The following is a 22,124-nucleotide window of genomic DNA, read 5'->3' on the forward strand; positions in this document are numbered from 1 at the left end:
TCTTGTATCATTTCTAATATCGTTTCTGATATTAGAAAATTATCAAGTATATTCAAATGGGAAATAAGCCACAATTTTACCTAAAAATGATTTTATTAACGTTTCGATGCCCAAGTCGGGTGTCGTTGCCAAAATACAAAATAATATTAAATAAACAAAAATGTTGTTGCTTAGTAAAAAATTCTTCTAATAATTTATTTAATCTGACTCATTTATATCGGCAATTCAGACACGTATTATACATTTTAAAGTAGACGACTTTAAAAATGATATTGCCAATATTGATGAGTTGCGTTCCTGGGACGACTTTACTAAAAGATAGTTCATTCGATTACATGAAATCAATCCCAACTCAAGAATAGCCGCCACAAAAAATCATAGCATGTGATCTGTCTTTAAAAAGACAACCAAATGCAACGGTGGTACTGAAATTCTCGCGTTAGAGATTCCATAGTAAATCACGAGTGAAAACCAGGAAAAACCTCGTGATACTATCCCGACATCGCAAGTATTTGGGTTTACATTTAGTTTACTCTCAAAACTAATACCAAATTCTGACTTGATATTTTAAATTTTAAATAATACTAAAATACTAAATATGTACTAACTCGATATGTTACTGATTTACTAATTGTGGTATTTTCTTTCTATTGACTTCCTCCTTTAGTATGGGTAACCACATCCTACTGCATTCTACCGAGGAATTTGCGACACAATTGGTTTCATTTAGCATAATTAGAGCTGCTTCTTTTATTTTTCTCTTTTTACTATCTGCTTCTTTTAGGACTATACTTGAATCTCTCCACTGAACTCTATGTTCATTATCCCATGCGTGTTGACATATTTGAGATCTATCAAATTCTCTATTTTTTATATAAGACTGATGTTCATTTACTCTAACGTCTAATGGTCTTGACGTTTCACCTATATAAAATTGTTCGCATCCACAAGGTATTTTATAAATACAATTCTTTGTTCTTTCTTGTTCACTGTTAGGTTTAGTTTTAGATAGAATAGATCTCAATGTGTTTGTTGTTTTGAATGTTGTGGATTTGTTGAATTTATTTCCTATTGTTTTAAGTTTCTCTAGTACATATTTAGTATTTTAGTATTATTTAAAATTTAAAATATCAAGTCAGAATTTGGTATTAGTTTTGAGAGTAAACTAAATGTAAACCCAAATACTTGCGATGTCGGGATAGTATCACGAGGTTTTTCCTAGTTTTCCCTCGTGATTTACTATGGAATCTCTAACGCGAGAATTTCAGTACCACCGTTGCATTTGGTTGTCTTTTTAAAGACAGATCACATGCTATGATTTTTTGTGGCGGCTATTCTTGAGTTGGGATTGATTTCATGTAATCGAATGAACTATCTTTTAGTAAAGTCGTCCCAGGAACGCAACTCATCAATATTGGCAATATCATTTTTAAAGTCGTCTACTTTAAAATGTATAATACGTGTCTGAATTGCCGATATAAATGAGTCAGATTAAATAAATTATTAGAAGAATTTTTTACTAAGCAACAACATTTTTGTTTATTTAATATTATTTTGTATTTTGACAACGACACCCGACTTGGGCGTCGAAACGTTAATAAAATCATTTTTAGGTAAAATTGTGGCTTATTTCCCATTTGAATATACTTGATTATAAAAATGCCACAAGAAAATAGCTTCAGAACAACATTAGAAAATTATATACATTTTCTTGTACGTACATTTGTGCCCTGTATGACACTATGCAAGTTCTTGTATCGAAAATTGTATGTAATTTGGCACGTGATTGGTCGCAATTTTGTTTGCCATCCAGTGTCACGTTACATTGGTATTGTCACAGTGTATGGTAGTACTGCGTCTGCAGCTGATTTTAAGGATTTTATAAAATTTATAAACTTTTAAAAACTTATAATGTTAACGTTTAACATTTTAATGTTAACCAGAATTTTCACGTTGACTGTTTGAGGTTGATTATTTGTGTTTTTATTTTGCTTTTATATTTCTGATAAAATATTTGCATTAGAATTATCTTCAGTTTGTTCCAAATTAGGAACTATTGTATTTTCCTCTATTAAAAAATTATGCAACACAATGAAAGCCGAAGTTATAGTTTGAGCTTTACTAGGAGCTAAATATATGGTTATTAGTAGTCCCAGTAGTCCATATATTAAGTATCAATAAAAGATTTATAAATAATATCTAAAAAAACACAAATAAATTCATAAAGACATAAATCATATGATCCCATTTTCAGCCGCCATTATGACATTTAGATGTTTTACCAGCAGGTTTTACGTTTTTGCTCTTTGCGCAGAAATTGGCGCAGTTCTTGTACAAGAATCTGTGTCTGACACAAATTCTTGTATCGTTTCTGATATCGTTTCTTGTATCTGTGTATGACACTATGCGTTTTTTGACATATCAGAAGCGATATCAGAAATGATACAAGAAAATTCATAGTGCCATACAGCCATAAGATAGTCAATCCATGCATACTTTTGATGAGTTTTGGGGTCTATTAATTCCTTCTTAATGACTTAAAAACTTAATGACTGAGAATTGACTAATTAAACAAATAAAAAAATAAAAACAAAACTAAAGAAGTGTAGTCCTTGAAAAGATAGGGCGAAGAATGATGAAAGAAAGGTACCAAATGCGTAATTCCTGGAATGAAGGAGATATGAATGGAAATTCAATTTATAACGCAATTTTTAAAAATAAACAATTTGTGTTTGATAATGTACTAAAATAAAATTTGACTAGTTTAACAATATGTATTTCATAAAAGTGCAAGCTTTGCAAAATCAAGAAGATACATCGTCTTTTCAAGCAGTATAGACATTTTAATTCATCGACTTACCTTGTTCTGCTGAAGAATTTAAATAATCTGAACCCGAGGATGTGTTCAAATGATTATCCCACGTTTTCAAGTTGATCGGTTCTTTGATATCGTCCAATTCAGGTTTCACAGCATTGAGTATATTGGAATTGTCATTGGTTGATTGCAGTTGACTAGTATTCAATTCACATTTTGGTTGAACTGGCTCGAAGTCGGAAGATTTTATCGGAGATTGTTGATTTTCTATCTGTAAACAAGAATCATGTTTTAAATGGTACAGTAGCATTTTTTTGTTCCATTCTGTATAAGGTTTTAATTGACGTATTTCAAATATCCGAAAGAGAGTTTTTTATAAACATTCGAATTGAATCTAAGAATCTTAACGAGAATAAACAAAATTTAATGTTTATTTACTCAGTCCAAAGTGATTTGCGTCTCAAAAATAAGCAAAATAATTGTTGTGTATATTGAAAAATGAGTTATTTTTTCTTAAATCGTTTCTTCTGTTTCGACCATAGTAATTTAAAATGAGTAACTGAGTTTTGACTCGATATCGGCTAGCGATTGCCGATTGGCAGATCCTTTCCTACACATAAAAAAAACTCTTTGACATTCAGCACGGTACTGCAGAGATTCAGCAGACATTGGCCAGTGTAGTGGGATTGTCCCAGTACCTTCACCTCCCGCTTAGAAATAAATCATTAAAAAAGAATGTGTGTGTGTACTTTGTACGCCCGTAAGAAGTTATACTTCTATTATATGATTTCAACGAAATAAATATACTTAAAACAGTTTATTTGTATTTTATTTAATTATTAAACTAATTTTGATATTACCACTTTCAAAAAAATTTTATTAAAACAATATCAAAAATTAAAAAAAAAAAAAAGAAAAAAGAATCGTCCGTATCAGGATTTGAACCCGGGACCTCCGCGATCTGTAGTCGAATGCTCTACCAATAACCCATCAGGATCTCGATTTTTGACTCTTCGCTTCGTTATCAAACGTATTCGCTTCGTATCTGTTTAGTATACGTAGCGAATACGTTCGATAACGAAGCGAAGGGTCAAAAATCGAGGCTCAGGACTTTGTGTACCCGACTTCTCGGACGTAATTACAAACCACGGTGACAAATAGACACGGTGGTAATTAGACGGTTGACGGTAAGCGGAAATAACATACTTACAAACAAATCTACCCAATTAGCAGCATACGCGGATGATATAAACATAATGAGCAGAACAATGAATGCAGCGGAAGAAACCTACATTGAGTTGAAACAGAGTGCAGAAGCAGTAGGGCTAGCAATAAACACAAATAAAACAAAACTACTCATACAAACCAGATCAAATAGACCGGCGCAACAACACTTTATTGACGATATAGAACAAGTGAATAGATTCACGTACCTAGGAATAGATATGGTTGCAAGCAGTGAAGAAGAACTGGAAATAAATAGAAGGCTTGTGCTGGCAAATAAAGCCTATTTCGCGATGGGCCACATATTCAAATCGCGAGACGTACACCGGAAAACAAAACTCCGGGTATATAAAACAATAATCAGGCCCATAGTAAGTTATGGCTGCGAAACATGGGTGGTGACACAGAAATCTGCCAATGCATTAGATGTGTTTGAAAGAAAAGTATTACGTAGGATACTGGGCCCAATAAGGGAAAATAACAACTGGCGAATTAGGTATAATAGAGAAATACACGAGCAATATAGCGAACCAACTCTAGCACAACACACTAAACTACAGAGATTACGGTGGGCAGGGCACGTGGTCCGCATGCATGAGAATAGAATCCCCAGAAAATTGCTGAATGCAAGAATGCAGGGAAGAAGACCGGTTGGAAGACCTAAAGAGATGGGAAGACGAAGTCGATGAGGATGCCAGGAACTTCCTGGGAACGCGTTCATGGAAAAGAACAGCGGTAAATCGAAATGATTGGAGAAGCTTATTGAAGGACGCCAAGGCTCGATTTGGGCTGTAGTGCCATTGGATGGATGGATGGTGACAAATAGATCAAGTGAAGTATAAAAATATAAAAATGTTTAATACTTTTATTCCCGAGGAAGAAAAATCCAAAGACACAAAAATTATAATAAATATATTTACTAAAAACACTAACATATTCTTTTTAAACCATATTGGCGCTGATACATACCTAACTTAAATGATTTAGCAACTAACAACATACTGTCTGTGTGAGCATGCGCTCAGGATAATAAAAATTCACTCTCACTCGCGCCTAAAGAAGTATAACTTAAAAAAAATTGCGAAGATACAAAATACAATTACTGTAGTTTAATCCCATACAAAAAATATTTCAGTGTAAAACATGCCTCAAGGAAATAGTTTTTGAACCTTTGTAATACCGGGTGTCCACTTATATTTTCCCCCATTTTAACTGCCTATAACTTCTAAACGGCTCACGATAGAAATATGCGGTTTTCGCTGAAATGTTTTATTTTAGTAAAAGTTTTGTCTGAATGGATTGAATTTTTTATATCGCTTTCAAATACGAAAAAAAATGGCGGATTTTTGAAAAAAAAAAACGTTGTTGACTTTTTTTAATGGAACACCCAGTATATTTTTTTGTAAATTGAAAGAAAGGTCATTCACGTATCCAGCGATATAAAGTTTTTCAAAATCGGTTGTCAAATCAGTGAGTTATTAATTTTTAAAATGAGAGGTGCAACGTGGATATCACATACCTCAATAACATAACTAAGCAAATTGATATTATGTTATGTGATTTCCACATTGCATCTCTCATTTTAAAAATTAATTGCTCAGTCATTTGACAACCGATTTTAATAAATTTTATATCGCTGGATAGGTAAATGGCCGTTTTTGCAAGTTTTTAGGTAAATGACCATTTTTTATATCGTTTTTAAATAAAAATGGCGGATTTTTGAAAAAAAAAAACGTTGTTGACTTTTTTTATTAAAACGCCCAGTATATTTTTTAGTAACTTGAAAAAACAGTAATTTACCTATCCAGTTAGATAAAAATTTTTAAAATCGGTTGTCAAATGACTGAGCAATTAACTTTTAAAATGAGAGATGTAATGTGGAAATCACATAACATAATATCATTTTGCATAGTTATGTTATTTAGGTATGTGATATCCACGTTGCACCTCTCATTTTAAAAATTAATTACTCAGTGATTTGACAACCGATATTGAAAAACTTTATATCGCTGGATAGGTGAATGACCTTTCTTTCAATTTACAAAAAAATATACTGGGTGTTCCATTAAAAAAAAGTCAACAACGTTTTTTTCAAAAATCCGCCATTTTTTTTTTTCGTATTTGAAAGCGATACAAAAAATTCAATCCATTCAGACAAAACTTTTACTAAAATAAAACATTTCAGCGAAAACCTCATATTTCTATCTTGAGCCGTTTAGAAGTTATAGGCAGTTAAAATGGGGGAAAATATAAGTGGACACCCGGTATAGTTAATTTAAGAGCCTAGGCGCAAATATTTTACGGCTATCCCTATTTTTTCTTTCTTTAGACGGCAAATTACGTGTAATAAAATTCTCACTGGTATGGAGATGTAAACATTAGTTGACAATGACACTGTCATTATTAACTTAGAGATGGCTGTTGAATGTTCTTGGATAACCGTTACTTGTATAATCGCTTAAATTATTAATTCAGTTAATATGATTATTTTTTCACTTTGTATTCAGTGATTAAAATAATTTATATGCTATACAATAAGAACAAGATTAAAAATGAACATGAATAAAACCAAAATCATGACAAATACAAACGACAAAATAAATGTAAATATAAATAATGTCAATATTGAGGTTGTTGACGAATATATATACCTGGGTCAAATAATCAAAGCTAATAAAGAGAACCAAACAATTGAAGTACAGAGAAGAATCCGATTGGCGTGGGCAGCATTTGGAAAGTTAAGAGGGATACTAAAAAGCACAAAGATACAACAGTACCTAAAAACCCGTGTATTTGACCAGTGCATCCTTACTGTTCTGACGTATGGCTCAGAAACATGGATATTAACAAAGGCCAACATAAACAAAATTGAACTCAGAGAAAAATGGAAAAATCCATGTTGGGAATAAAACTACAAGACAGAAAATCAAACAAATGGATAAGAGAGAAAACAAAAGTAAAAAATGTAACTGAACATATAACAAGGTTAAAATGGAGATTTGCGGGCCACAATGCGAGACAGGAAGATAAAAGATGGAATGCTGAAATACAAAGCTGGAGACCGTGGACAGGAAGAAGAGGAAGAGAAAGAACTCAGATGCGATCGAAGAACGATAAAAGCTGCAGGAACTAACTGAAAAAACGCAGCCAAGGACAGACGGAATTGGAAAGATTTGGGGAAGGCCTATGTCCAAAGTTGGATAGAAATGGGCTAAAAGAAGAAGAAGATACAATAAAAACGAATAATAGAGAAGAGAGAAAAAGTGATAATGATTTTTTTAATAACATATTGTTACTGTGGAACGCTTAGATAAATAATTTTGAACATCTTTAACAACAAAATATTTGTATCACAGAATATAGCCTGGTGTTTTATTTGCTTGGATCTTCCATAAATAATAAAAACAAATAACATTCTATTAATTTCACATCTTAAATCAATTATTTAACAAATACACTATCAATATTATTTAATAAACAACTCAAAATATTCCTGAAGCTGTGTCAAATATTTAGTGGCCTTGTTTGTCACTCTCTTGTCACCACATTCCGTGCGACTGAGTGCATTGTATGACAACGATAACGAATGTTCGATTTGAAAAATATCACCACGGATATGGTGTTCATTTTTTTCGAATCCTGGAAAAACTAATACATATTTTTGAAAAATTTAAACGATGGGCTATTTGAAATTAAACATCACACTCAATTTTCTCTTCTTTTTCACCCCTCTAACTTATTAAAATAAACATTATAGAAGTTTTCAGGAACTTCCTACTCTCGGTAATGATGTAATCTTTCATTCCGCGTTTAAATTTTTCAAAAATACTTATTAGTTTTCTCAGGATTCGAAAAAAAATGAATGCATTCAAAAAGCATTGGAATGAAATTTTGCGCCTACATTCTTAATTTAATCAATACACACCTTAGAGCGTTTGCCACTCACACCAGCATTACTCAAATTTTTTGTTCGTTTTGTCATTGCTGGAGAAGGAACCATTGGTGTTGGAGATGAATGTGAGTAGGAAGGGAGTTCTACATCTGTTTCAATCAGTTCATTATATATTTCATTTTCTTCGTCATTGTCACATTCGGCTTTGTTATCTTTGGAAGAGGATCCATCCTCACCCTAAAATTAAATAAAAATAAAATAACATTTAAAAAATGTAATATTTCTGAACAAAATAACGAATCCACCAATCAGAAATGGTAACACCTGGGCCAGAAATGATAAAGAAAAATCTGAAACTTTTGGCAAATATCTGAAAAAAGTCTTCATGCCCTTTCCTTCAGAATTATCTGCTGAAGAAGAACACGAAATTACCGACTATCTAAATGTACCCTTCCAAATGGACCTGCCTCATAACAAGTTCACTATTAGAGAAGTCAAACAAACAATTATGGAAGAAATTAACATAAAAAAAGCTCCTGGTTTCGATTTGGTATCTGGAAAAATTCTTCAAGAACTATCCGAAAAGTGCTATAGACTTATTACTTACATTTTTAATTCGATACTACGACTAAATTATTCCCTAGCATCTGGAAAGTTGCCCAGATCGTTATGATAGCCAAGCCCGGGAAGAAAACAGAAGAGTTGTCTTCCTACAGACCGGTAAGTCTACTGCCAATTCTTTCCAAGGTTTTTGAGAAGCTATATGTTAAAAAGCTAAAAACTATAATAGACGAAAAGAAGATAATTCCAGATCACCAATTCGGATTCCGCAATAAACACGGGACAATAGAACAAGTTCATAGAGTGGTAAATCAAATCAATAAGGACCTGAATAGTAAAAGATATTGTTCAGCAGCTTTCCTCGATATATCTCAGGCTTTCGACAAGGTGTGGCATGAAGGATTGCAAGTTAAACTAAAGAAGCTACTGCCCCATCCCCAGTTTCAACTTCTAAAATCATACCTGACAGATAGGCACTTCCAAATATAACATGGAAGTGATATACAGAGCTGCATCCAATAAATTCAGGAGTTCCACAAGGTAGCGTACTTGGACCGATTCTGTACTTATTGTATACTGCAGACGTGCCATCAACACGACTTACCACTGTTGCGACATTTGCCGATGATACAGCCATTTTGGCGTCCCACACTGACCCAACATCAGCCTCTAGGAACCTGCAAACTAGTCTAAACAAGGTCCAAAACTGGCTAAAAAGATGGCGTATTAAAGCAAATGGAGTGAAATCAACACATGTGACGTTTACCCTCCGCAGAGAAACGAGCCCACCTGTTCAATTTATTGATTGTCAACTTCCACAATCTGATAAAAGCGCAAAATACCTCGGAATGCACCTGGATCGACGACTGACTTGGACAAAACACATATTCACTAAGCGCAAGCAACTTGGCCTCAAATTAAGAAACATTTATTGGCTCATCGGTCGCAGATCAAAACTCTCCATAGACAATAAAATATTATTATACAAAACAATCTTAAAAACTGTGTGGACCTACGGCATCCAGCTGTGGGGAACTGCTAGTAACTCCAACATATCCATGTTGCAGAGGTTCCAAAATAAAGTACTACGAACTATTGTTGATGCTCTCTATTATGTCAGTAACGAAATCATTCAGCATGATATCCCTTTAGAATCCATCAAAGATGCCATACATCGTTTTAGTGTCAACTATAGTGAAAAAAAAAGAATGTGTGTGTACTTTGTACGCACGTAAGAAGTTATACTTCTATTATATGATTTCAACGAAATCAATATACTTTAAACAATTTCTCTACTACTTTCCAAAAAATTTTATTAAAATAATACCAAAAATTAAAAAAAAATAAAAGAATAAAACACACACAAACACATTGAGAAATGCCACAAATGATTTCTGAACAATAATTGTTGCCAAAAATTTTAATTAAATACGTATTTTCTGAAAAAAATTATATAATAATATACTTACAATCATAAAATCTATAAAAAAAATAAAAAAATAACAACTTGCTTGGGCCTTGAACCCACTTCACGTCTACCGCGCCGTACGAGAGTTGAAGTGATTTCCCACTACACCACATTCGCGTATACGTCATGTGGGAATATACACAACCTATACGTTTACACCATAAACTTTTTGACATTTTGTTTATTTATATGAATCAAATTATTAGTTTGATTTTTGTCGAATTAAAATACAACAAAATATAGAGTAAGAAAACGATATATTAGATGAAGATTTGTAGAAAGTTTGTTCGTAATCAGATTATGTAAATTAAAGCATTGCCTACTAATAGGTAACTACATTATTTTTTTTACATTTTCCAAATAGATAGGTATGAAGATAATTTTTTATTGGAATACAACTGAAACATTTAGAATTACTTACTTGCGGCTTTTCAAAACTATTTAAAAAGTCACTATAATTATAAATTTGACTTTATTTCTGTCCTCACAACAATAAAAACTAATATATACGATATTTTTGTTTACCGATAACTTCCATATTGAACAATTATTGACAGATCATTTCAACACCCAATCAGAGCCCGTATAATGACTAATACCATACTGTCGGTGTGCGCATGCGCGCAGATCAATAAAATTTCACCCTCAATTAAATCGCGCCTAAAGAAGTATAACTTCAAAAGTGTCAGTGCACCCGAATCGGTAAGCGGCCCAACTAAACGTGTGCGATGCCAATGAAATCCGTAGGCAAAAACGTCTACTGCCATCCGATCTATCTATATCACACAGACTTCAGTTTAGGTTTTTTAAGGCAAATTATTCTAAATTCATACCAACAATGTTTAACTTAGGTTTAGATATATTTAAAAGAGATTATTCATTGGAATAATACTCTACATGTCCTCAGCTTCATTGTCAGAAAAAACGCTTATTGCCTAATAGGCAGATTGCAGATTTCTCAACGAGTACATAAAAAAAAACAAAAAAAAAAACAAAATAAAATTATTAATCAAGTAGAACTAAGTAAAAGAATGAGTCGTTATTTTGCATTGTTAAAAAGTATGTGATTTCGCAAAGATTGAAGTCTCAAATATTGGTCATCTCTTGAGGTTGCACATCCTGTTTGCCTTGACCAGGTCACTGTATGCTTCAGTCTCATTGTATCACTGTACTATACGAAAAACAGTCAATTGATGGATATGCAGTCCCCATGCAATATCTTCTTGTCTGTAACCTCATTGGCTAAAGTACCAATTTTAACACAGACTAACTTACTTAAAAGTGGCATATCAGTAAGAAAACTGCAGAATCAAAAATAAAACTTTCCAACTGACATATTCAAACTGACATTTCAATACCAAGAAACAAAACAAGAATCATTGTAAGTCGCCAAAGCACACTTTGCATATTATGCGATGTTTGTTAGTTTGTGACATTAATGCTTCTTCAGCTACAAGGACTATATCCTTATTATAAGGATGCTTTTATCTCTAATAAATGAGGGTGTTAAAACCAAAGTGGTGTAAGTCATATTTTTGAAATGATGTAAGTCTTGCTTTATAATCTTGATATATAGACCTCTTAATAGGAAAAGTGGTGTAAGTTTTTACTGTAAATACTTACACTACTTTTCCGGATTCTCCTGATGACATGAGGTCTAACATTATCATGGTTATAAAGCAAGACTTACATAATTTCAAAAATATGACATAAAAAACTTTGGCTTTGGCTTTAACATCCTCAAATTATAATGTACCTATTACCCCAGGCTGTGGGTGAAAAATAGGTCGATTTCAGGATATAATTCAGGAATTTTTGAAACCTATCAGGTGTTGTAAAGGACGATGCCAGGAATAACTTCTACCAAAATGTAACCAAACATATTGTGCGCTTTTTTTTAATTGCGATTTTCATTTGTTAAAATTGCAATTTTTATTGATTTTTAATTTTGTAGCTTAGGATATTGATTTTAGAAAAAAACTTTTTAATAGAAAGTTGTAGTAAATTAAAAAACCTACAATTTGAGCTATGGTATGTTTAATTTTGTTAATTGGTTATTGCAAAACAGCCTAGGAAAAGTCCAAAATGGCCGTTTTTTACAATTGCATTATTTATTGTACAAATAATTTTTTTTATTTTTTAAAGCTTTAAACTGAAGATCTTTCAATTCCAAACGTAAAAAAAATTGTAAAGCCAGATTAACGAATTTGTTGCTTAGATATTATAAATTGTTTATCCCAAGAGGTCAAATGTCGAAGGCTATAACTTTTTGAAAAAAAATCGTATAGAGTTGGTGAAACATCTAGTTTCCTTCTAAAGAGTTATACTTTCATATTCTGATGTCAATAAATGCGTAAAACATTTTTAAACCTCTAATTTTTGGGTTTGAAAATAAGGGGGCAAATTTCGTTATAAACATTTAGAGCTGAAGCGGCGCTGTACATCCTATGAGTTTCTAACTTACAGATTATTGTTGCTGAAGATAAAACAAAGATTTATAAAAAAATAAAAAATTTCTACGACCAACTGAAGCCGAGATAATTGTTTTTTTTTAAGTCGTAGTGCCTTTATTTATAACAATTAAGAAATTATTTTACAGTCATTGACTAAAGAATGACTTATATTATCTTAAAATAAAAATTTTTATAAAATATAATTACATTTAATTATTAAAAATTATTTTTAAAATCGGTGCTTTTGCGAGCGGCCGAATTTTGCAAATCGCCCGGCTTGCTTCAAATCCGCGCGGTCGGAAAATTTTTACGTAACTTGTATTAAATTTTGACAGAAAACAATTTAATAATATTACCATTATAATATACAGTCTATTTACCACTGTATTTGTTTTTCTTGATAAACTTTTATATGTGAAATTTCATTTCTGAAGAAATAATATTACAAAAATGATACATATATATGAAATATATAAGTATATTTTTAATTTTTTCATTGTTATATAAATATAATAATAATAATGTTACTTCTTACTATAATATACAATATAAAACTTTTTCTTCTTGTAGTGACTATTCTTTTTGGATTTCACATATAAAAGTTTATCAAGAAAAACAAATACAGTGGTAAGTAGACTGTATATTATAATGGTAATATTATTAAATTGTTTTCTGTCAAAATTTAATACAAGTTACGTAAAAATTTTCCGAGCGCGCGGATTTGAAGCGAGCCGGGTGATTTGCAAAATTCGGCCGCTTGCAAAAGCACCGATTTAAAAAATAATTTTTAATAATTAAATGTAATTATATTTTATAATAATTTTTATTTTAAGATAATATAAGTCTTTCTTTAGTCAATGACTGTAAAATAATTTCTTAATTGTTATAAATGAGGGCACTATGATTTAAGAAAAAAAAAACAATTATCTCGGCTTCAGTTGGTTGTAGAAAATTTAAATTTTTTATAAATCTTCGTTTCGTCTTCAGCAACAATAATCTGTAAGTTAGAAACTCATAGGATATACAGGGCCGCTTTAGCTCTAAATGTTTATAACGAAATTTGCCCCCTTATTTTCAAACCCAAAAATTATCTCGGCTTCAGTTGGTCGTAGAAATTTTTTATTTTTTTATAAATCTTCGTTTCATCTTCAGCAACAATAATATGTAAGTTAAAAACTTATAGGATGTACAGGGCCGCTTCAGCTCTAAATGTTTATAACAAAATTTGCCCCCTTTATTTTCAAATCCAAAAATTAGAGGTTTAAAAATATTTTACGCATTTATTTACATCAGAATATGAAAATATAACTCTTTAGAAGGAGATTGGATGTTTCACCAACTTTCTACGATTTTTTTTTTCAAAAAGTTATAGCCTTCGACATTTGACCTCTTGGGATAAACAATTGATAATATCTAAGCAACAAATTCGTTAATCTGGCCTTACAATTATTTTTTATGTTTGGAATTGAAAGATCTTCATTTTAAAGTTTTAAAAAATAAAAAAAATTATTTGTACAATAAATAATGCAATTGTAAAAAACGGCCATTTTGGACCTTTCGCAGGCTGTTTTGCAATAACCAATTAACAAAATTAAACTTACCATAGCTCAAATTGTAGGTTTTTTAATTTACTACAACTTTCTATTAAAAAGTTTTTCTCTAAAATCAATATCCTAAGCTACAAAATTAAAAATCAATAAAAATTGCAAATTTAACAAATGATAATCGCAATTAAAAAAAAAGCGCACAATATTTTTGGTTACATTTTAGTAGAAGTTATTCCTGGCATCGTCCTTTACAACATCTGATAGGTTTCAAAAATTCCTGAATTATATCACGTTTTTTCACCCACAGCCTGGGGTATATGTTAAACATTTCAGTATAACACATTCAGGAATAAAAAAATATACAACATTTCAAAGATATACAATAAACAACAGTGGCATACCGATAGATCAGCGGGCTCTGGCTCCAGTTGGGATGATGGCTCGATTTGAATTCCATATAGATAGGTCACCGTTTAGAACATATAGAGAACCTCACTTTGTGAAAATTTTAGCCCCCTAGGTGGTCACGTGACCTACCTAGAGCCTAATCAGGCTTTTTATGTTTTTATCTCAGCCGCATCGAGAGCTAGCGAAAAACTTTAAATGAAAAAGTTCTAAGTTTCAAAAAGTTCTGGTCGAAACTTTTTTTTTAATTTTTGGCGGGAAATTTAAATTTTAGTACGATTTTAAAATGTTAAATGAGTATAAAAAAATAACTAAGGCATTCGTTCTCACGAAAAAAATTTATAACGTGTATTTTTGCAGTGTTTCACTATGCAAAATCTTATGAAGTAAATCCTCATTTTGAATTTTCGGATTAATATAAGTGACCGATTTTTTTCGAAGCAAAAAGCTCGTTACAACGCGGGCCTGGTTCCGCGGAACCATGCTAATCCGCGGAACCATGCTCAGTACGCCACTGATAAACAACAAATACCTAATGATTGAAGATAAAAATATGCAATATTTTTGTTTGTGTATCTATGTACAGGGTTGCGAGAAAGTCTGGCAACACGGTAATTTCTCGGAAACCGCTAAAACGATTTTTATAAATTTTGGTGGGTAAAGGTTTTCAAATGCGGCCGATATTATAGTGTTAAGGGGGGGGGTATGGTTTGAAATATTTAATTTTTTTTTATTATTTCATATAAAAGTGCATACTTTCAAGAATAATCTCTGAAAATTTCAAAATAATCGGAGTAAAATTACCAGAGATACAGGGTGTTGAATATCCCTACCTTCGACTCGCGTTGCCGCTACTTCGCGCCAGCACGCTTGAGCGTAGTGAGAAACGTTAAACAACTGTTCGCCTTCTCTTTTGTAGATTACTCCGCAATTCAAAAAACACATTCCAATGTTCATCACTTTATGATTTGGCAGACAAATAAGAAGATGAAGATGCAGTTGTCAAAACTTTAAACGCATTTTTCTCAAAACTGCTTTTTCAAATGCAGTGAACACTGTAACTGAAAAACTACTTGACCGATCTACCTGAAATTTTGCATAGATTTTCTTTGGACATTTCGTGAGGTAACAACGTCGAGATATTTTTCGTTTTGTGCTTATTTTTTGTCAACAATATTAAATCTGTTGGTTTTCACAAAATTTTTATCAAAAATTTCGTATTTTTGACTTCTGAGTGATACCAAAAAATCAAAAATCATTAAAAATAAAAAAACTCGACGTTGTTACCTCGTGAAACTCATAAGCTAATTAAATCTTTTTGAATTTTTTGTTTCGTATGATCCAGTGATGAGTTCTGATGTCCACCGCAAAATCCATTTTTTTTGAGCTGCCTGCCAAAATTTGTCGCCAATGGCTTATTTTTCAATATTTTGGATTTAATTTTTTCTTAAATATTCTTTGAATTGTACTTAATATGTTTATTTAATTTAAAAATAAAATAATCCTACCATGGCTTCGAAAAAAATTCACAAAAATGTGCTTGATATGTTGATTTCAAACCATACCCCCCCCTTAATTACATTGTTGTCAAATTTTCCATTTTTCTAGAAATCTAATGAACTTTCTTATTTCAAATGGAACACCCTGTATATTTTTTGCGTTTTAAAATCCTTAAGAAATACTGATTATTTTTCATGTAATATCCCCTATACCTAAATGCCATAATTTCGGAATTATTGCTACATTTATTAAAAAAAAATTTTTAACAAATTTAAAAATCAATTTTTTCGGCCCGGGTAGACATTATTTTAGGCTCTTTGGATCATTGGGAACAAAAAAGGTCTTTTTAATTTTCCGAGTCTTTTTAAGTTAATCATTTTCGAGTTATAAACAATTTAAAACTGAAAAAATGGAAAAAAAAAACGATTTTCTAGGTTCAAAAACACAAGCAAAACATATTATTTTTGAAACTACGAACTACCTAAATTCAAGTTCAACGCCTATTTTATCAGCTACCAATAAGCAATTTGGTCTTATTTCATTCTATAACATTGTTTTTTAGTTGTTAATGCATCCCGATCGCCCGTCCTCACATGTGCGCTTCTTTAATAATTAAAAAAAAACAATGTTTTAAAATAAATAAGACCAAATTGCTTATCGGTAACTAATAAAATAAGCTTTGAACTTGAATTTAGGCACTTCGTAGTTTCAAAAATAATATTTTTTACTTGTGTTTATGAACCTATAAAATCGTAATTTTTCCATTTTTTTCGTTTTAAATTGTTTATAACTCGGAAACGATTAACTTAATGAGGAAAATTAAAAAAAAACACCTTTTTTCTTCCCAATGATCAAAGAACCTAAAATAATGTCTACCCGGGCCGAAAAATTGGTTTTTATAATTTGTTGAAATTTGTTTTTTTTTAATAAATGTAGCAATAACTCCGAAATTATGGCATTTAGGTATAGGGAATATTACATGAAAAATAATCAGTATTTCTTAAGGATTTTAAAACGCAATAAATATACAGGGTGTTCCATTTGAAATAAGAAATTTCATTAGATTTCCAGAAAAAGGGAAAATTTGAAAACACTGTAATGACCACTATAATATCGGCCGCATTTGAAAACCTTTACCCACCAAAATTTATAAAAATCGTTCAAGCGGTTTTCGAGAAATTACTGTGTTGCCAGACTTTCTCGCAACCCTGTATGTTAAACATTACTACTTACAGGATCATCCCCTGTCAATCCTTTTACTTGAAGCAGTTCAGCAGTTCTCAGAAATTGTGTTAAATTTTCCCTTAATACACTGACTTCCCCCATGTACATAAATTCCAAAATATCCTTCATGTTCTCATGTCTAACATCTTTTAATATTACGATAGGATGCTTGCAGGGGTTGGCTTTGAACATTTGTTTAAAATAGGGACTGCAGATGGACAGTACGATTTTATGTGCTTGCAAAAAATGACCATCTACAGCTAGTGTTACGTCTACCATTTCTGCACTTTCTAGAAGATCGTGGAAGCCTGAAGTCATGTTGGAATGAAAGTTGTTCCATCTCAATGAGAACTGTTCAGTTGTTGCCATTTTGCTAAAAATAGTTTTATAATAATAATAATAATGTTTATTCAACATAAATATAACAATATATGTACATGATATGGTTATACATATTATGAATATACACAATTTACAAAATAATCAAATATAATACACTAGCATCAAGCATCAAAATTAACGCACCACCTTAAAAATGGGACATTTTCGATGTCTCGTATTTCCTAAACCTGTTGTCCGATTTTAGTGATTTTTTTAATGTGTTGTAGCTTTATTCTTCAAGAATACCGGTGTAATAATATTGTTGCTAAACAGATAAGTGTCATTGTATACCGGGTGTAACAATGATAGTGTGTTTTTTCCTCAAATTGGAACACCCTGTGGAAGGGTGTTCTTCTTCTTCTTCTACGGCACTACAGCCCAAGTTGAGCCTTGGCCTCCTTTATTTTTTGCCTCCACCCTTGCCTGTCTGTGGCTGCTCTTCTCCATACACAGACTCCTAAAAGGGCTTGTGCGTCGCTGTTTACTGTGTCTTCCCAGCACTTTCGTGGCTTCCCAACCGGTCTCTTTCCTTGCATTCTAGCATTCAGTGCTCGTTTTGGTAGCCTATCCTCTCCTATTCTTATCACATGTCCGGCCCATTGCAATCTTTGTAATCTAATGAAGTCTGACAGGGGCGTTTCCTTATAAAGTTGATAAAGCTCGTTGTTGTATCGACTTACTTACTGCTCGAAGTACTTTCCTTTCGAATGTGTCGGGTTTGTTTTTGGATGTTTCTTTCAGCACCCAGACTTCACTGCCATAGCATGTTATTGGTCGAATGAAGGTTTTATAGATTCTCATCTTTGTATTTCGGTGGACACTTTTTGACCGAAATATATGGGAGAGGGCAAAATAAGCTCTGTTTGCCTGCGTTATTCTCTTCCTTATTTCTCCATCTTCTGATCCGTCGGCATATATTTCTACTCCCAGGTATGTAAACTTTTCAACCGTTTCAATGTCATCTTCATGTATAATGTTTTCTGGGACTATATTTCTTCTCGTCTGAGTCATTATTTTTGTTTTTTCTGTGTTAATTTCCAGACCTAGCATTTTTGTTTGTGTTTTTAACTCTGCATATGTTTCCTGTGCTCCTGTTGATGTTCTACTCATAATATTAATATCATCAGCATAAGCGGCCAGTTGAACCGTTCGGTTGGTCAGTAGATTTCCTCGTCCAGTTTGCATTTGCCTAACCGCATACTCCAGTGCCAGGTTAAACAATGTTGGGGCCAGCCCATCTCCCTGTTTTAGTCCCTGCGAAATGTTAAAAAAGTCTGTCCGGTGGTTTTGTGGAATATTCTAGCGTATATAAAATATCCAAATTAAAACTTGACCGTAGCCTTAGGCTTTCTTAACATTTTGCTTTTTGATTCATTCGCTTATGTTGGATAATAAAAAAGTTAGGTACTTTAACAACTAGCATAATTAACATAATTAGGTACATATATTTTAAATCTATTTATGTTATCATACCCTTGTTGAAAATCTACAAAGATTTCGTAGATATCTGTTTTATCTTATTTTATTCCAGGCTTTAGCTAATATTTGTTTTACATTGAATAGCTGGTCAATAGTCTGGTCTGAATCCGGCCTGGTATTCTCCTATGATTTGTTCTGTGAAGTGACTTAATCTCCAGTTTATGATCCACGTAAACACCTTACAGTTCACAGAGAGTAAGGATATGCCTATAGTTTTTGCATAGTATTAAAAACAAACAGAAGTGACACTCTCGTCAGCGTCTTTGAAGTCTCGTTTGGTAGAGGCGGCCATCCTGTAGCGCTTAAGGTGAAAAATAATACGAATTAAATACTTAGGTCATACAAATTATCAAATCTTTGAATGATCTCAGTAGTTCCAACAGCTTCAAGAAGACAACATATTAAAACAAATGTACAAGGTTAAACCAGCAGCAATAGGGATGTTCACAAAAAATTAAAAAGTCATTTCAAACATGTAAAACGATTAAGAAACACCCTAGGAATAATTGTCCAAAATTTCAACAAAATTGAAAAAGCCTTTCTATAAAAAATCTTTATTAGAAATCTAGCATTATTTCAAATTTCAAGAACGCTTCTCTATTGGCCTGACGTCACTAGTTGCATACCCCAAGCGCGCGCCATTCTCATAGTGTTACTGTTTACCTGTTTGACGTTTCAGGTCATTTTATTTTGTTCTCTTCTTGTTTTATCAGGGTTAAAGTGAAGTTTTATAGTGAATTTGTTTAGTTTAAAGTGGATAGACTGTTTGTAAGGACATATTTTGGGTTTTACAAAAATAAACAAATAAAATGGAAGAAGGTTTTCAGAAAGCCGATTCGTATAAACGACCGACTGTAGTGTAGATGTAACAATGGTGTATGATTTATTGCATCTTGTAAAAAAATAAATCTACCACAGCTTTACTGAGTGTATATTCCGTATAATTTTCCATGTCTTCTTTAAGCTAAAAAAATAAATGCTTAATACTCCACAAAAAAAATAGAGAAAGTTGTATGCATGCATTGTACGCATGCATATTGTATACATACATTGGCTGGTTATTACTTTACCTTGGTTAGGTGTATTAAAAATATTTTTATTCTTCTTCATGTGCCTTGTCCGTTGTGGACGTTGGCTATCATCATGGCAATTTTAATTTCATTTGAGGCGTTTCTGAATAACTCGATCGATTTTTGTCCAAATCATTGGCGTAAGTTTTTAAGTCATAAGTGTCTTTTCTTCCGGGTCCGCGTTTGCTCTCTATTTTACCTTGCGTTATCAGTTGGAGTATACGATATTTATCATGCCTCATGATATGACCGAAATATTTAAGATTTCGTTTCTTAATTGTAAAAGAGATTTCTTTTTGTTTTCCCATTCGACGCAATACCTGTACGTTGGTCTGGGTCGCCCAGGATATTTTGAGGATACGTGGATACACCCACATCTCGAATGCCTATAGCTTTTTCATTATTGTCCAGGCCTCTGCGCCATATAGCAAGACCGGAAATAATAACATTTTAGCAGCCGCATTTTTAGTGGGAGAGATATTATGTCGCAATGGGTGAAAATATTTCTCATGCATGTTGTTAAATGTTGCTATGTCCTTTTCAACTCTAGATCTTATTTCGGTTGTTTCGTATTTCGAGTTGACAACTGTTCCAAGGTAAAAAATATTTTTGAACTTGGGTATTATACATTTTCATTTCAACCAATCTTTTCACTAAATTATTAATGATTTTAATATAATATAAAGTCATACCTACATCCACATGTAGTTATTTCAAGGTTTACTTTTACTGTATGTATTATTAGAATCCCGTTTTTAGGAATATCCCAGTTTAAGGAATACAAATTTGAGGTCCCGAAACTTTTTCATTTACTCTTATTTCGGTTGTTTCGTATTTCGAGTTGACAACTGTTCCAAGGTAAAAAATATTTTTGAACTTGGGTATTATACATTTTCATTTCAACCAATCTTTTCACTAAATTATTAATGATTTTAATATAATATAAAGTCATACCTACATCCACATGTAGTTATTTCAAGGTTTACTTTTACTGTATGTATTATTAGAATCCCGTTTTTAGGAATATCCCAGTTTAAGGAATACAAATTTGAGGTCCCGAAACTTTTTCATTTACTCTTTAAGGGGGTAGGTGCAAAATCTTGGTCCAATGCTATTTAAATTCATTCATTTTTTTCGAATCCTGAGAAAACTAATAAGTATTTTTGAAAAATGTAAATGCAGAACGAACAATTACATTATTACCAAGGGCCGAAAGTCTCTGGAAAACTTCTATAATGTTTATTTTATTAAGTTAGTTCTTTAAGTTAGTTATTTTAAGTTCTAGCTGCAACAAACCATTTCTTTTTCTGTTTTAAATTGGCTGAAACGGTAATAAAAATCTTGTCAGAACTGTTTTTTGATGTATTTACACACCCAGGAACAAAACACCACTTATTTGGCTTTACTTTTAATAATTAAATACGTAAAAAACTGCGCACATTCAAATACACTGAGTAAATAAGTATACAAAACTAGTAGTTGATCAAAGACGTTACGACTGCTGACGTCACAGACCGTAGCCTCGCTGCAGGGTACCGTTTTTCTAGCCTCCAAGAAAATCAACATTATGAACTCATTTATCTTAAAAAATATACATTTTTATGATTGTTACGTTTTTATATACCTTGTAATCTATTGAATTTAACTATATTTGAAAATTAGTGAACATCCCTATTGTGTTAGTATGCACCTAAGTTGCTAGTCAAACCTTCAAGTTTAACAGTATGCAGAAGTGCAGTGAGCTCTACAACTTTTCACTGCAATCTGTCTGCCAAGGTCGCAGAGTGTCATTACTGTTTGTTATATAATATATGGGGGTTTTTGTGGCTGAGTTAGTCTCCCTTCCTGTGGATTCGGCATATAATTCCTTTTTTCCAGTCTCCCGGAATTTCTTCTGTGAAACACATCTGTTAGGTATTAATTTATGGAATCTCTCTATCAGTGTGTGTTCTTTAATTTTGAGAATTTCTGCTGGCATGTTGTCAATCCTTGGGGTTATATTATTCTTCAGGGCTTTAATGACATCCATTATCTCCTGTCTTGTGGGTGGGTTTGTTAATTTGTTATTCTGGTTCTGACCTTCGGTTATCTTGAAATCAGATACT

General features: G+C 32.2%; 1 protein-coding gene and 1 long non-coding RNA gene across 3 annotated transcripts in view; one reads left to right on the forward strand and one right to left on the reverse strand.

Moving 5' to 3' along the window:
• LOC114327263 (protein bric-a-brac 2-like) overlaps positions 1-22,124 on the reverse strand; it is a 55,794-nt gene that overhangs the window by 32,611 nt on the left and 1,059 nt on the right. For both annotated transcript variants that reach the window (XM_028275807.2, XM_028275808.2), the window contains exons 2-4: positions 17,099-17,462; positions 7,965-8,168; positions 2,861-3,086 (exon numbers count right to left, since the gene is read on the reverse strand). In XM_028275807.2, coding sequence (XP_028131608.2) covers positions 2,861-3,086; positions 7,965-8,168; positions 17,099-17,458 — 790 coding nt within the window. In that variant the 5' untranslated portion in view covers positions 17,459-17,462. The remainder of the gene's footprint in view (positions 1-2,860; positions 3,087-7,964; positions 8,169-17,098; positions 17,463-22,124) is intronic.
• Positions 1-22,124, forward strand: part of LOC126887724 (uncharacterized) — a 92,575-nt gene that overhangs the window by 18,334 nt on the left and 52,117 nt on the right. The window lies entirely within an intron of this gene.

Source organism: Diabrotica virgifera, chromosome 7, assembly GCF_917563875.1.
Source record: "Diabrotica virgifera virgifera chromosome 7, PGI_DIABVI_V3a".
In the NCBI taxonomy this organism is placed as follows: Eukaryota; Metazoa; Arthropoda; class Insecta; order Coleoptera; family Chrysomelidae; genus Diabrotica; species Diabrotica virgifera.